The following is a 14,144-nucleotide window of genomic DNA, read 5'->3' as shown; positions in this document are numbered from 1 at the left end:
GCCAAAAAAAAAGAGACATTAGGACAGGCGACCAAAAGCTTGGTCAAAGAGGTCGGTTTTACGCAGGGTCTGGAAAGGAGAGAGGTGGAGAGACTGGGAGGTTTAAGGAGGTAATTCCAGATCTTAGGGCCTAGGCAGTTGAAGGCACGGCCACCAATGGTGAGGGTAGGAAGTGGGGGATGCACAGGATATATATACAGAAGGTGGTATAAATGCATTGATTCCATAAAGTGTTTATGGTGATGTTACAGTAGTAATTAGATGGTAAAGATATAGTGATAACATTAGAAGTGCGACCACTGACCCCTCTGGGCCAGATTGTCAAATTAGTGCCTAGTTAATGGACAGATTAGTACTGTGGACTCATTCACTGCGAAATGGTTTGGAACCTATACCTGTTGTAAGGGAAAGGAGATTTTCCATTATCCAAGCTCTCTCGGATGGATTTCGCACCAGATTCTGGGGGTGAAATTTAAACCACACACTGCAGGGCCAGGGGACATAGGCACAAACTAGTAAAGGCAAGTTTATTGTTGTCCGTGGGAAACAGTTCTGCTTGTGATCCAGGCAGGGCAATGGAGGCAAGGACTCTGGAGTTATTCAAGATGCAGTGACGAGGAGACCACTAGTTCCTATGGAAGGATGGGCTGAATGTCCTCCCTCATCTGAGCTTTTCTTAGTGTAAGGGCTGTTAGATAGCTTCCCAGGAGAAGAACTTGCCCAGTATATGAACCTGTAGTGTCTTTCCCGTCGCAGTTGTGTAAATTGTTTGATGCAGGACAATCATTTTTGAATAGTATTGACAGACATAAGTTTTTATTTCATGTTATGCATTTTGATGCCATTCTGAAAAGTTCTATGACAATTTGTTATCGGCCAGTTGTACTGCAGATCTTTGAGGGACTCAATTTATCAGCAGAGGTGTGAAACCGCCTCCAGCAGATAATTTCAAACATTCCCACGTCAACTTTAGCTGAAGGCAGTGTGTAGCAGGGATTAAGAGTAGCGATTATCAGATCACATCGAACTGCAGATGCAGAGTTCTGACCCCCAGCACCTGATGGTTTGACACCTGGACTGCAGATCTGGACTGCAGTGTAAACGGTCTTTCAACAGTTGGGATCAGGGAGCGAGTGAACAGCTGTGATGTGATGGTGTCGTCACTTGGTCAAGATCCTCCCAGCTGTTACTAAAAGCAGATATTTTTGCCCAGGTGACTTTCAAACAACTTACTGACAATGTGCCTTCAAATACTAGCCTCTCTCTTCTGGTGAATGTACTCCAAGCATTATGATGTCATGACGTTGCAATGCCTAGATGCTTCAGACCACCAAATCCAACAAAATCAGATTGGGCATGGGAGGTACCCATATGAATTGGCTCTGCAAACCCAAAGTCAACTTGGAAGTTATACAACAACAACAATACCAATAACCTGCATTTATATAGCGCCTTTACCATAGAAAAACATCCCACAGCGCTTCACAAGAGCGATTATCAGACAAAAATGGACACCGAGCCAGAGAAGGAAATATTAGGATGGGTGACTAAAAGCTTGATCAAATAGGTGGGTTTTATGGAGGATCGTAAAGGAGGAGAGGGAGGTGGCAAGGTCGAGAGGTTTAGGGAGGGAATTTCAGAGCGTGGGGCCCAGGTGGCTGAAGGCAGGGCTGCCAATGATGGGGTAAAGGGAGTGGTGGATTCATAAGAGGCCAGAGTCGGAGGAATGCAGAGTTCTTGAAGGGTTTTAGGGCTGGAGGAGGTTAAAGAGATAGGGAGGGGCGAGGCCATGAAGAGATTTAAACACGAGGATGAGAATTTTAAATTTGAGGCATTGGTGATTGGGAGCCAATGTAGGTCAGCAAGCTTAGGGGTGATGGGTAAGTGGGACTTGTGCATTATAAGTTACGGGCAGCAGAGCTTTGAATGGGCTGAAGCTTATGGAGGGTGGAAAATTGAAAGGTGGTTCAAAATACATTGGAATAGTCAAGTCTGGAAATGATAAAGGCATGGATGAGGGTTTCCTTCATTACATCAGTGATTACTTCAAAAGTACTTCATTTGCTGTAAAGCATTTTGGGACAGCCAGAGATTATGAAAGGCACTATATAAATGCAAGTTCTTTCTTACTTTTATATGCTAAGCCTTTCAGTCCTTACTCTGCTTCTCTGTATTAGCTGCTACTTAATAGTTTCATACTCTGTCTCTTTTAAATTGAGTTTCTGAGTAACAGCAGCATTTTCTGTCTCTTTCTGTGTTAATTGCTTTTTTTGTATTTTGTTTCCTTCTGGCTAAGCTCTGTGCTTAACTTTTGGGTTATTGTCATAACAATAGAGGATGCAATACCTATATTTGATTGCTTAGTCTTTCCACTTAAAACTTTTACAAGTTTATCATTGTGCATTTATGAACTTCTGACTGACTGTATTTAGGTTCTGCCAGTTGCTAGCTCACCTTCTACAGATGATTCTCCTGCCTTAATTTCAGAAGAAAAAATCTCTAGTTGTGATAGTTCTTTAGCCATAAGAAAAAAATTGCATTTATACAGTACGTTTCATGTCCTCAGTATGTCCCAAAGTGCCTCTCAGCCAATGAATTACTTTTGAAAGGTAATCACTGTTGTAATGTAGGAAACACAGCAGACAATTTGTGCACAGCAAGCTCCCACAAACAGCAATGAGGTAAATTACCAGATAATCTGTTTTAGTGATGTTGGTTGAGGGATAAATATTAGCCACGACACCGGGAAGAATGTCCCAGCTCTTCTTCAAATAGTGCCATGTGGCCTTATGCATCCACCTGAGAGGGGAAATGGGGCTTTGTTTTAAGGTCTTGTCTAAAAGATGGAACCCCTGACAGTGCAGCACTCCCTCTGTACTACACTGTAGTGTCAGCCTAGATTATGAGCTCAAATCTGTGGAGTGGGGATTGAAACCATACCTCTTGACTCAGAGGTGAGAGTGATACCACTGGTCTTAAGATGACACATCATGACGAGGTGTTTCAAATCAAATTTATGTTTCAAACATTGACAAGAACTACATTCAAGCTTACAGTCAAATTACTTCGGTCTGATCAGTGAACTGTCTCTTTAATTCTCTGTCTGCTTTTTCTTTCTTCTAGATGACACCCACCAACCCATAGGGAGTAGCTGCTTAACTCTGTCCAGGGCAGCCTCAGAGCATAAGAATATTAGTTCATAGTAACTTTGAAATAAAGCACTTACTTTTAATGTGAAGTAGTAACATACAAAGGAACTTTTTGGAAATTTCACTTCACTTGGTTTGATAATTAGAAAAGCAGAAACTTACAATTTTTGACAGCATTAGGAAATTTGTGCCATTCCAATAGGACATCACACCTCGAACATGTTTCTGACTTCACCAGTCATTACTCCATGAATGTGGGAGCACCGTCACTACAAAGACTGCAGCAGTTCAAGGAATAGGCCCACCACCATCTTCTCAGGGCTTCTAGGGCATCCAGAGAACAAATAACGAACAATAATTGATATAACTCCAAATGCAAATACAAATGCTGCACTTTTGTACAAGTTTCTTGCAAAATCACTTCTTGAATTTGTAGCAAGAGTTACATTTAATTTTCAGTTGATTTAGCAAGGTTCTGCTGATTAAATATACTTAGTTAGACTTATGATTTATATTATAATGGCATCAATAAATTTATGCTTCTGTTATGTCATAATTCTGGACAAACCACCAGTATGTAGGATGCCTTATTTTACTTTGATGCATCACTTTGAAGACATCTTAAATAAAAAGCTTCAGTCACAGTTCAAACACCAGTAGGACTACAATACAACATTGATTGCCATTTAAATATTAAGTTGTTTCAACAGGACACAAGAGGATGCATTATCAACAACAACTTTGTTTCACTACTATTATGCAGGCAAGATAGTACAATTGCCAACATAATCATCACCAACATTGCAATAATTTAGTTTCAGAATTATAGTATCATAACAGTAATTGGGTTCAATTTAACATGTAACTTGGATCAGAATTACAGTATCAAGTTCCTTGGATTATAGTGCAATCATGTGCTTCCTGTTTCAATTTAATTTTAGAGTACGGGTATACAACTGTTTTGATAAGGTATTTGTTTTACTGCTTTGTCAAAACAGTTCAGTTTCCCTCAGCATTGCCCTGGTTCCACCTCTGGGGTATGTCTTCAGTGAGTTTACTGTAATATCCTTTCCTGGTTTTTCATCTGTCTTCTGTCTCTTATTTCTAGCCTGCAGTTTAAATATAAAATAACTGCAGACACTTATTGTACTGAATACTCTGTTCTACACCTTCGGATTGTGTCTAAACATTCTTCACCCTTCTCTGATCTTTTAATATACTCCTAAAACTCTCTACACTCTCCAAATATTCTCATTGTGTTCAAACTTCTTCTGCCTACTTCTCAAACAATCTAAAGTTAAGGCAAAGACCTTTCCTTTCACCCACCAGACTTTAAGACTAATTGGACAATCTGATGAGTCATAATTCTCCAGTAAGATTAGATTTCAGTTAAAACTTACTAAAGCTTATGTTATATTTAATGTCCCAAAGTCTCAGGTATGTCCACTCATTAATGAGAGCAGCAGCAAAGGATCTTTTGTTTGAGGAAAATTTTGCTTAGCAGTAACTTTTAGGGTCAACAGCCAATTAGATGCAATAAGATGCCAATTAAACTGCTGTCTGACTAACACACAGTGAGTGTCAGCAGACTCTACTGGAGTACAGGGAGGAAATAGAACAGAATTCTGTATATCTTATACTTTTGTCATGCTACACTTTCTGGGAACATTATGATGATACTATTTTCTTTAAACCCTCCCAAACGTACAGTATAGCAGTCTGACAATACCTCCAACTGTGGGAGTCTCTTTATAGGAGATCATGAGCACTATAAGGAAATCTTCTAATATGTGTGCAAACAGTCAGATAATAAGCATGACATTTGAGCACCAAAGCCTTGAGATTGGAGGTTAATACAAGGGAAGAATTGGTACTCAATTGGTAGTTGCACGGCTCAGGATAGAAATTAGCCATTTTAGACCAGGAAAGTCCAAGATTCGACCTTTGGTCTGTGCTGAGTTTGCTGATCTCAGCCAGGGTGATAATAGTGATATTAAAATTTGTCTCAGTGTCCTTTGGAGTGGTAAAATCAATCATGTTTCCTGCTGCTGGTTGATTGTGAAGTTCCTCATGGTCCAGCTTGTCAACATTCACTGTCTATTGACAACAGAGACTTTCACAATGCACCATGGAACTTCCAGCACCTGTAGCACAATAACCCTGAGCCTTTAGAAGAGGGGGAAAATGGAGGGAACTTTTTGTAAGTAAATAAGAGAATGTTACATTGGAAAATACCCACTGGGAATGGAAAAAAAGTTCCACTAACTCTTAATGATGGATTTTTATGTAGAACTATATTGACAAAGCAAACTTTGTAAATGCTTTGATACATTTTGGCACAAAAAACATGGGTCGAAATCAGTCTTGACAAAATTAGCACATTTGTATAACATTCTTCTCCAACTTTGATAAAACAGTTAACCCAGGTTTATGGCTTTGTGAAAATAGTGGGCAAAGGAATTGCATGTGAATGTATTACTGTGTTTGTTACTAATGTCACGCAGTCTGACTTCAAACATATTTTCTACTTTCAATTTTTATTGGTACAAAGTAAACTACCATTCTAAATCAATTGATCTTTTCAGGGTAGTGGATATGTGAGTCAGATTCCCAGCAAAGGCAGTTGAAGCTGTGTTATGAACTCCTTCGAAAAGGAGTTGAACAGATATTTGGTTGGGAATGGGGTACAGCCTTCAGGGATAGAATCAAATGCTGCACAGGACAATATGATTGCTGTGTTGCTGGGGTGTGTAGGCAAGGGGTGGGGATTTTATATGGACATGACAGTAGGCTATGGCTGAAAAGTGAAGATGTGAGAATAGGTGAGTTTCTTTGGAGTTTTGCTGAATTATTTTTGGGGATCAGTGTGTAACCGCGCCGAATTTTCCCCAAGAGATTAAATGGATGAGAGGGAATACCTGCTATCCAAATTCTTATAATCGTGCTTCCTTGTACAACTAAGATTTCATGTGTTGTACAATCAAATTTAAAGCATTTAGCACCCGAAGAAAGATTTTGCATTTTATGCAAGTCGGTAGACTGGGAGTTAGCTACCACAGCCACCATTTGCTTTAAGACCAAGTTATCCATGCTATCGGGGAGCTGCCGGTACTAATGGAGTAAATCCCTGCATCACAGCAGATTTGAATCAACTATTTTTAACGCACATGCTGATTCCAAGATGCTGCCTCGGCCCTTCCGATCGAGTCTGCAGTCCCTACACTGGGCTAATGTGGCTGGTGAGACGGATAATGTAGCTCGCCTGGGGGGGGTGGGGAGAGAGAGAGCTTGAAGGACACGTCTAATGTTACCGTGGCAGGTGCAGGGGTTTCTGGCGATGTGTGACTTTACGTTGTTTGCAGAAAGAAGCCAGCTCGATGGGATCAATGCGTCTTCCGCTCATCATGTGTTTGTTGTTGTATTCTCCAGTTCTGGCAGTAACATCTATGAATAGCTGCTTAGTTGCAGTGACTGTTCATGGCTTATACTGAAGGTCATCAGTGTTATAAGGCTTGAAACTCACTGCACACAAGCTGGTAATGGCATAACATTAAAGAGATGCACAGTTGTGATTATTCAGCATGGATAGCCAATATTCAAAAAAGAAAACACATTCTTTATGAGGGGTGTTCAATGAATGGCAATTGATTGGACATCCCGCACACTGATTACAAATAACAAATAAAATAGTTAAAACAAAAGTAAATTACTGCGGATGCTGGAAATCTGGAAATCTAACAGAAAATGCTGGAAACACTCAGCAAGTGAGGCAGCATCTGCGGAGAGAGAAACAGAGTTAACGTTTCAGGTAGATGGCCTTTCATCAGAACCTTTCTAAACAGTCACAGTACAGCATCAAACTCTTACCTCTGGGCCTCCTGAGGGAAAATGATGAAGTTTCATTACATTTGTTGCAGATCTGACAGCAAGGAAGCACTTAGAGGAACAAGGACATGTTTGAAGCAAGTAGTCTTCTGTTAGGCTGCAGGGTTCATGATGGGGAGAAACTGCTGTTGAACCCACACTACTGTAGCCCTGACAATCTAAAGGAAGGATCATACTTTAGCATTACTGCAAAAGGGTTTCTGCTTCGCTGGGACCCTAACATTGTAATGTGATACTAGAGTCAGGCTCTGACTTGGATCCAGAAAGGTGCTGTGTGAAACCACCCTGGCGAAGGCAAATAATATTTTGAAAACAACAAAGTGCAGCTGACTTTGTTCGGCTTGTGAAATGCCTGGCACCATGCCAGTGCTTGAAACACTAATCATGACCACTGCTGGCTGAGAATCCTGGCAAGACCGGAGCCAGCGAGCTTCTTTCATCATTCTGTTTAAATCGATACACTGCCTAGAACTTGCGTTTACTTAGCCGCATGGGTTTAGCAATTGTATAAATGTTACGAAATTCGAGATACCAGTTCTCAACCAGTATGAAGCGGTTGATTTTCCTGGGTTCGATACCACGTGGAGTATGACTCCAAGTGCAGCGTCAAACCTGGTTTAGAAAGTGTACGTGGATCCCCTGAACGCTCTCTAAACACTCCTGGAGTTGACGTAAGTGTTTAGAGAGTGTGAACACTCCAGCCCATGGCTCCCGAAACATTTCAAATTTAACACACAGGGCTCTTCTGGATGGGCGAATTGTAGTTCGAGCCAAGTAGTATAAATGAGGTGCTGGCTGGCTGGAATCCATCCTGCAGCTAATGGTGATATAAACTCGTCATAATGTTCCTCTTTCACAGACATTGCGAGGCCAGGTTATGCTGCAGTTCCTGTCTCAATGCGATATCATTTTCGAAATGCGGTGCAAGGTCATTGATCCGAGTGCCGTTTTGATCACCTTGAGTCTCACCTGTTTCGGGTTTCACAACAATTGCGATACACCTGCAAAGCCATCTTTATAAACTTTACTTTAGTTTCTTTGCCAACATTAAACATTTCCCTGGTATTCTGACCTAAGGGAGCCTGAGCACAGTGATGCAGAACTGGCAGTATAACTCAGTTATAACTCAGATCTAAATTATGTACTGATGCCAAACCTGTAGTATAATGACATGAGTGCCACATTCACCCCAAAATACAGTGCAAAAGGTTGAAGGTCGAATCCCCAAAAGCTTTGAGTCAACTGGAGCAAAACAACCAACCGGCTGAGGACTGGTTTCATGAATTTTGTAACATTTATACCACTGTTAAACCCATGTGGCTAAGTAAACACAAGTTCTTGGCAGGGTATCTATCTAAACAGAATGATGGAAGAATGGGCCTGTTATACTGCTCACTGGCACTGGTCTCGGCAGTTTTATCAGCCAGCAGTGGGCATGAATAGTGCTTCAAGCATAAGCATGGTGCCAGGCATTTCACCTGTAGAGTAAAGTCAACTGCACTTTGTTGTTTTCAAAATATTATTTTCCCATGTTTTGTTTGTCATTTTTAATTCCATCTCTTTGTGAATGGGAAGTTCACCGAAACTTATTTCGGTGGTGAAATAACGTCGAGGGGCATCTTCTCATTAAGCTATTCCTTGTACATATACTGATTCTTTTAATTTGTTTTCAGGGTGTGGGCGGCACAATTACTGCCCATCCCTAGTTGCTCTGAGAAGGTGGTGGTGGGCCTTCTCCTTGAACCGCTGCAGTCCTTGTGGTGATGGCTCTCTCACATAGTGTTAGGGAGGGAACTCTAGGACATTGACCCAACAGCAATGAAGAAACAGTGACAGGTCTGTCAGGATGGTGTGTGACTTGGAGAAGAATGTAGTTGTGATGGCATTCCCATGGCATTGCTATTCTACACCTGATCAATCCACTCAGCAATTCCCATTCACAAAGAGATGGAATTAAAAATGACAAACAAAACATGGGAAAATAATATTTTGAAAACAACAAAGTGCAGTTGACTTTACTCTACAGGTGAAATGCCTGGCACCATGCTTATGCTTGAAGTACTATTCATGCCCACTGCTGGCTGATAAAACTGCCGAGACCAGTGCCAGTGAGCAGTATAACAGGCCCATTCTTCCATCATTCTGTTTAGATAGATACCCTGCCAAGAACTTGTGTTTACTTAGCCACATGGGTTTAACAATGGTATAAATGTTACAAAATTCATGAAACCAGTCCTCAGCCGGTTGGTTGTTTTGGTTCAGTTCTGGTGCTGATTTGGAGCCTCCAGTATTGCTACTTTGGTGGGCAACAGTTGATGGTAGATGAGTGCAGTTTGATGACAGAGGATGAGGGGTTCCGCTGGTCTCTTTGTGTAGGACATCATCCATTAATTCAAAAGGAAGACATTCAAGATGGTGGTGAGAAGGACAGATCTTACCCCATGGTGTGAACCACTGCACTGTGTGTTGACAGGATGAAGGTTTGAATTCCCTATAACTGGAAAATCCCCACATCTCTGCTGAAATGTCAGAAGAAACCCGGAGAAGCCAGGATTTTGTTCAGCTTTTAAAAATAAGGTTTAGAAGGTTAGCTTGCACTGGTTGCAACAGTATTGCAGCTGGTGTGTTATCGGAGCATGGAGGTTGCCAGAATATGGGTTACCCTCAGACTGGTGAGAAAGAAAGAAAGAAAGTATAGAAAGAAAGAAAGCAAGAATGGAAAGAAAGAAAGAACTTCACAGCCAAAGAAGTGCTTTTGATGTGTAGTCACTGTTGTAATGTAGGAAACGCAGCAGCCAATTTGTGCACAGCAAGATCCCGCAACAGCAAAGTTATAATGACCAGGTAATCTGCTTTTAGTGATGTTGGTTGAGAAATAAATATTGGCCTGGACATCAGGGAGAACTCCCCTGCTCTTCTTCAAATATTGCCATGGGATCTTTCACATCCACCTGAGAGAACAGATGGGGCCTCGGTTTAACATCTCATTGGAAAGACGGCACTTCCCATAGTTCAGCACTCCCTCAGTACTGCACTAGGAATATCAGCCTAGATTATGTGCTCAAGTCTCTGGAGTGGGACTTGAGCCCACAACATTTCTGACTCAGATGTGAGCATACTACCAACTGGTCCACAACAAATCACTCTTTATAATTTTTGTTAAGGTGGGTGCACTCTGGTGATGTGTGATCTCCAATTACACTGTTGATCACTTCTACCAGATGCCAGTACCCTTTAAAGTGGTGATATTGAGGTGGTATTTTATACAGTGGAACAGGCACCGTGTGTGTCCCATTAATTCCGCTTTTCTGGTGTTTCAAAACAATTGACATCAGGGTTACAAATACCCAAGTGTATTGTATACAAGTTTGCTGATGATACAAAGCTAGGTGGGAAAGTAAGCTGTGAGGAGGATGCAAAAAGTCTGCAAAGGGATATAGACAGGTTAAGTAAGTGGGCAAGAAGGTGGCAGATGGAGTATAACGGGGGGAAATGTGAAATTATCCACTTTGGTAGGAAGAATAGAAAAGCAGAATATTTTTTAAAAGGTGAGAGACTAAGAAATGTTGGTCGTCAGAGGGATTTGGGTGTCCTTGTACACAAATCACAGAAAGTTAACATGCAGGTATAGCAAGCAATTAGGAAGGCAATGGTATGTTAGCCTTTATTGCAAGGGGGTTGGAGTATAAGAGTAAGGAGGTCTTGCTGCAATTATATAGGGCTCTGGTGAGACCACACCTAGTGTACTGTGTACAGTTTTGGTCTCTTTACCTAAGGAAGGATATACTGGCCTTAGAGGGGGTGCAACGAAGGTTCACTAGATTGATTCCTGGGATGAGAGGATTGTCCAATGAGGAAAAATTGAGTAGAATGGGCCTATACTCTCTGGAGTTTAGAAGAATGAGAGGTGATCTCATTGAAATGTATAAAATTCTTCGAGGGCTTGACGGGGTAGATGCTGAGAGGCTGTTTCCCCTGTCTGGAAAATTTAGAACCGGGGGCATAGTATCAGGAGAAGGGGTCGGCCTTTTAGGACCGAGATGAGGAAAACTTTCTTCACTCAGAGGGTTGTAAGTCTTTGGAATTCTCTACCCCAGAGGGCTGTGGATACTCGGACATTGAGTATATTCAAGGCTGAGATAGATAGATTTTTGGACACTAGGGAATCAAGGGATATGGGGATAGGGCGGGAAAGTGGAGTTAAGGTAGAAGATCAGCCATGATCTTATTGAATGGCGGAGCAGACTCGAGGGGCCGTATGATCTCCTCCTGCTCCTATTTCTTACACCCTTATGTTCTTACGTCTTTGCCTTTGTCTTGAATAGGTTTGGTTTCAGAACCGACGAGCAAAGGAGAAACGATTGAAAAAAGATGCCGGGAGGCAGAGATGGGGCCAATATTTCAGGAACATCAAGAGATCCAGAGCAAGCTCCAAATCGGACAAGGACAGCACTCAGGACGACGGGGTGGCCAGTGATGCTGAGGTGTCCTTCACAGGTTTGTATCCTACAGTCCCTCCGAATTGAAGCCCAGTTCTAATCGCTCCAAACAATCACTGAATCCAACATAAAACTTTAGAACTCTCATTCTTTATGTCAACATCTCAGTTATGTGGAGAGACCAGACAAACTGGGATTGTTTTCCTTGGAGCAGAGAAGGTTAAGAGAAGACCTGATAGAGTTATTCAAAATTGTGAAGGGTTTTGATAGAGATAAGGAGAAACTGCTTCCACTGGCAGGAGGGTCGGTAACCAGAGGACACAGATTGAAGGTAATTGGCAAAAGAACCAGAGGGGAATTGAGGAGATTTTTTTTATGCAGCGAGTTGTTACGATCTGGAATTTACTGCCTGAAAGGGCGGTGGAGGCAGATTCAATAGTAACTTTCAAAAGGGAACTGGATAAATACTTGAAAGGGAAAAAATTGCAGTGCTATGGGGAAGGAGATGGGGAGTGGGACTAATTGGATAGCTCCTTCAAAGAGCTAGCACAGGCACGGTGGGCCAAATGGCTTCCATCTGTGATGGATGATTCCAAGATTCTAAATAACTCCAAATGTATAACAAAAGAACAGAGAATCTGACAAAAGAAGCGTGCATTTATTGAGCTTCCCATATCTGATAAACGCCCGGAGGGGCTGCACATATAATGAATTACTGTGAGGTGGGGGGAGCATTCTGCGAGTAAACAGTGAATCGTGGGAATGTGAGCCGGGGAGTGCTGCAAATACACTACAGAGGGGCTGATGAAGGGTCCCAGCTGAAAGGTCACCGTGCCTCTCATTTCAGAAGCTAACCGACCTGCTGTGTATTTCCAGCACTTTATCTTAAATATCCCCATCAAAAATAAAATGGACGTTGTCACTTTAAATCGAAATTACTCATCTCACAGTGCCGAACATTTACCTCGACGATAGTTTAATTGTGAGGAATTTGTCCCTTCTGACACGGTGCATTTGGCCAGCTCCCCGGAAGCAATAGCCAGCGGAAGGCAGACCAGGATCTCCCGGGAGCTGATGGTCAAGCTCTTGTTGTAACGCTCCAGGTGGGGAGCTTCACCCACGATGCGCTTGAACATATGGTTCGCAAAGAAATTCAGGATGCTCATGGCTTTTGTAGATCTCTGATGGTAGAATTTCTGCTTTGGGTGCAATCGGTGCGCCAGGTTACAGTTCAAGTTTCCGCTAAAATTTATTTGCATAATCTCCAACGTAAAATCTTCCATGACCGATCTGGCAACTTCACAGAGTGTAATCATTTCTGTTTTTTTTCTTTGCAATAAAAAATATTCATTGTTGTATTTATGATGTATTTAAGAGTGGTAACCTGGTGCAGTTTTATTAATACCGCTGAAGATGGGTTTATTACAAAAAATAAGCATTTTTAATAAGTGTCCAGTCCCTCACCTGTGAGTAACCTGATTTTAAATCAATGAAAATGACTTTGAAAAACTATACTGAATCATTTAACACTCTCATTAGTCAGTTTGTTAGTAAATTAAATATCTTTAATACGTAAAAACGTTTAAAACGAGCCTACTAGTGCCTGTGCGCCTAAGAAAACGAGCTTAATTTGGAGATCCTTTTTGAATGGGAGTAATTGGAGGAAACTCTCCATCCTCGTTATTTCGTTTGGGGGTGGGGGGGGTGGATGGCCAGTTTTGCGGGCGGGGCTGGCTTCAGCGAGATGATTTTTGAACCAGTGCAAAAGATGGCGGAAACTCAAACTGGTCGTAATCTACACCCAGCGTAAATCGTGAATTTCCTCCATCTTCTGCGCTGGTTCGGTCGCAAACTCTAGGTTAATGCCGGGGTGAACCTGCTTCATTCACATAGATTGAGTAACTCTCCTGGGTTTTAATGTGTGTTTGTTTTATTTAAATATTTATACATTTGTAGACGAACATTCGATGTCAGACATGGGTCATCCGAATGGGATGTACAGCAGCCTGAACGACGCCTCTCCAGCCCTGGGCAGACAGACTGCGAGCAACGGAGGCTTCTCTATAGACGGAGTGCTGTCCGAGGACCAGTACCACGACTTGAGATCCAACAGCCCTTACGGTATCCCTCAGTCCCCGGCTTCTCTGCAAGCCATCCCGCCTCGCCAGCCCCTCATCTCCGGGCTCGTGTATCAGGACACTGGCTTAGGGATCCTGGCTCAAGGAGGAGGAGGAGGAGGACAGGGTATGAGCCAGGCCATGCGGGTTTTAGGAGCAAACGGACCCAGCTCCGACCTCTCGACAGGCAGCAGCGGAGGATACCCCGACTTCCCGGCCAGTCCCGCATCCTGGCTGGACGAGGTGGAACACGCACAATTTTAACACACATACACCACACACACACACACCTCGTTTTAAAAAACAATACCTTTCGATCAAACAGGGAACAATGAAACAATCGTGTAGCATTTCACATGCTTCATCAGCCGGAAACTCCGAACAAGTAACTCCAGGATTTTACGCTCACCGTGAGACAACAAAGGAACTTTCTCAAAGTCCCGCAGTAACACGGACCTTGCAACTCTCAGCCCTCCCCTCTTTTGTTTTTGTAACTCTTTCTCTCTCTGTGTGACCGATATCAACGCGTTGGACTCTTAGAGAACATTTTAATA

The 14,144-nt window shown here is 42.3% G+C and overlaps 1 protein-coding gene across 2 annotated transcripts in view; it reads left to right on the top strand.

Moving 5' to 3' along the window:
• Positions 1 to 13,854, top strand: part of lhx3 (LIM homeobox 3) — a 37,956-nt gene extending 24,102 nt beyond the window's left edge. For both annotated transcript variants that reach the window (XM_067969502.1, XM_067969503.1), the window contains exons 5-6: positions 11,360 to 11,531; positions 13,430 to 13,854. In XM_067969502.1, coding sequence (XP_067825603.1) covers positions 11,360 to 11,531; positions 13,430 to 13,854 — 597 coding nt within the window. The remainder of the gene's footprint in view (positions 1 to 11,359; positions 11,532 to 13,429) is intronic.
• The last annotated feature ends 290 nt before the right edge of the window (positions 13,855 to 14,144 follow it).

Source organism: Heptranchias perlo, chromosome 31 (assembly GCF_035084215.1).
Source record: "Heptranchias perlo isolate sHepPer1 chromosome 31, sHepPer1.hap1, whole genome shotgun sequence".
In the NCBI taxonomy this organism is placed as follows: Eukaryota; Metazoa; Chordata; class Chondrichthyes; order Hexanchiformes; family Hexanchidae; genus Heptranchias; species Heptranchias perlo.
This window is presented reverse-complemented; position numbering and strand designations above follow the sequence as displayed.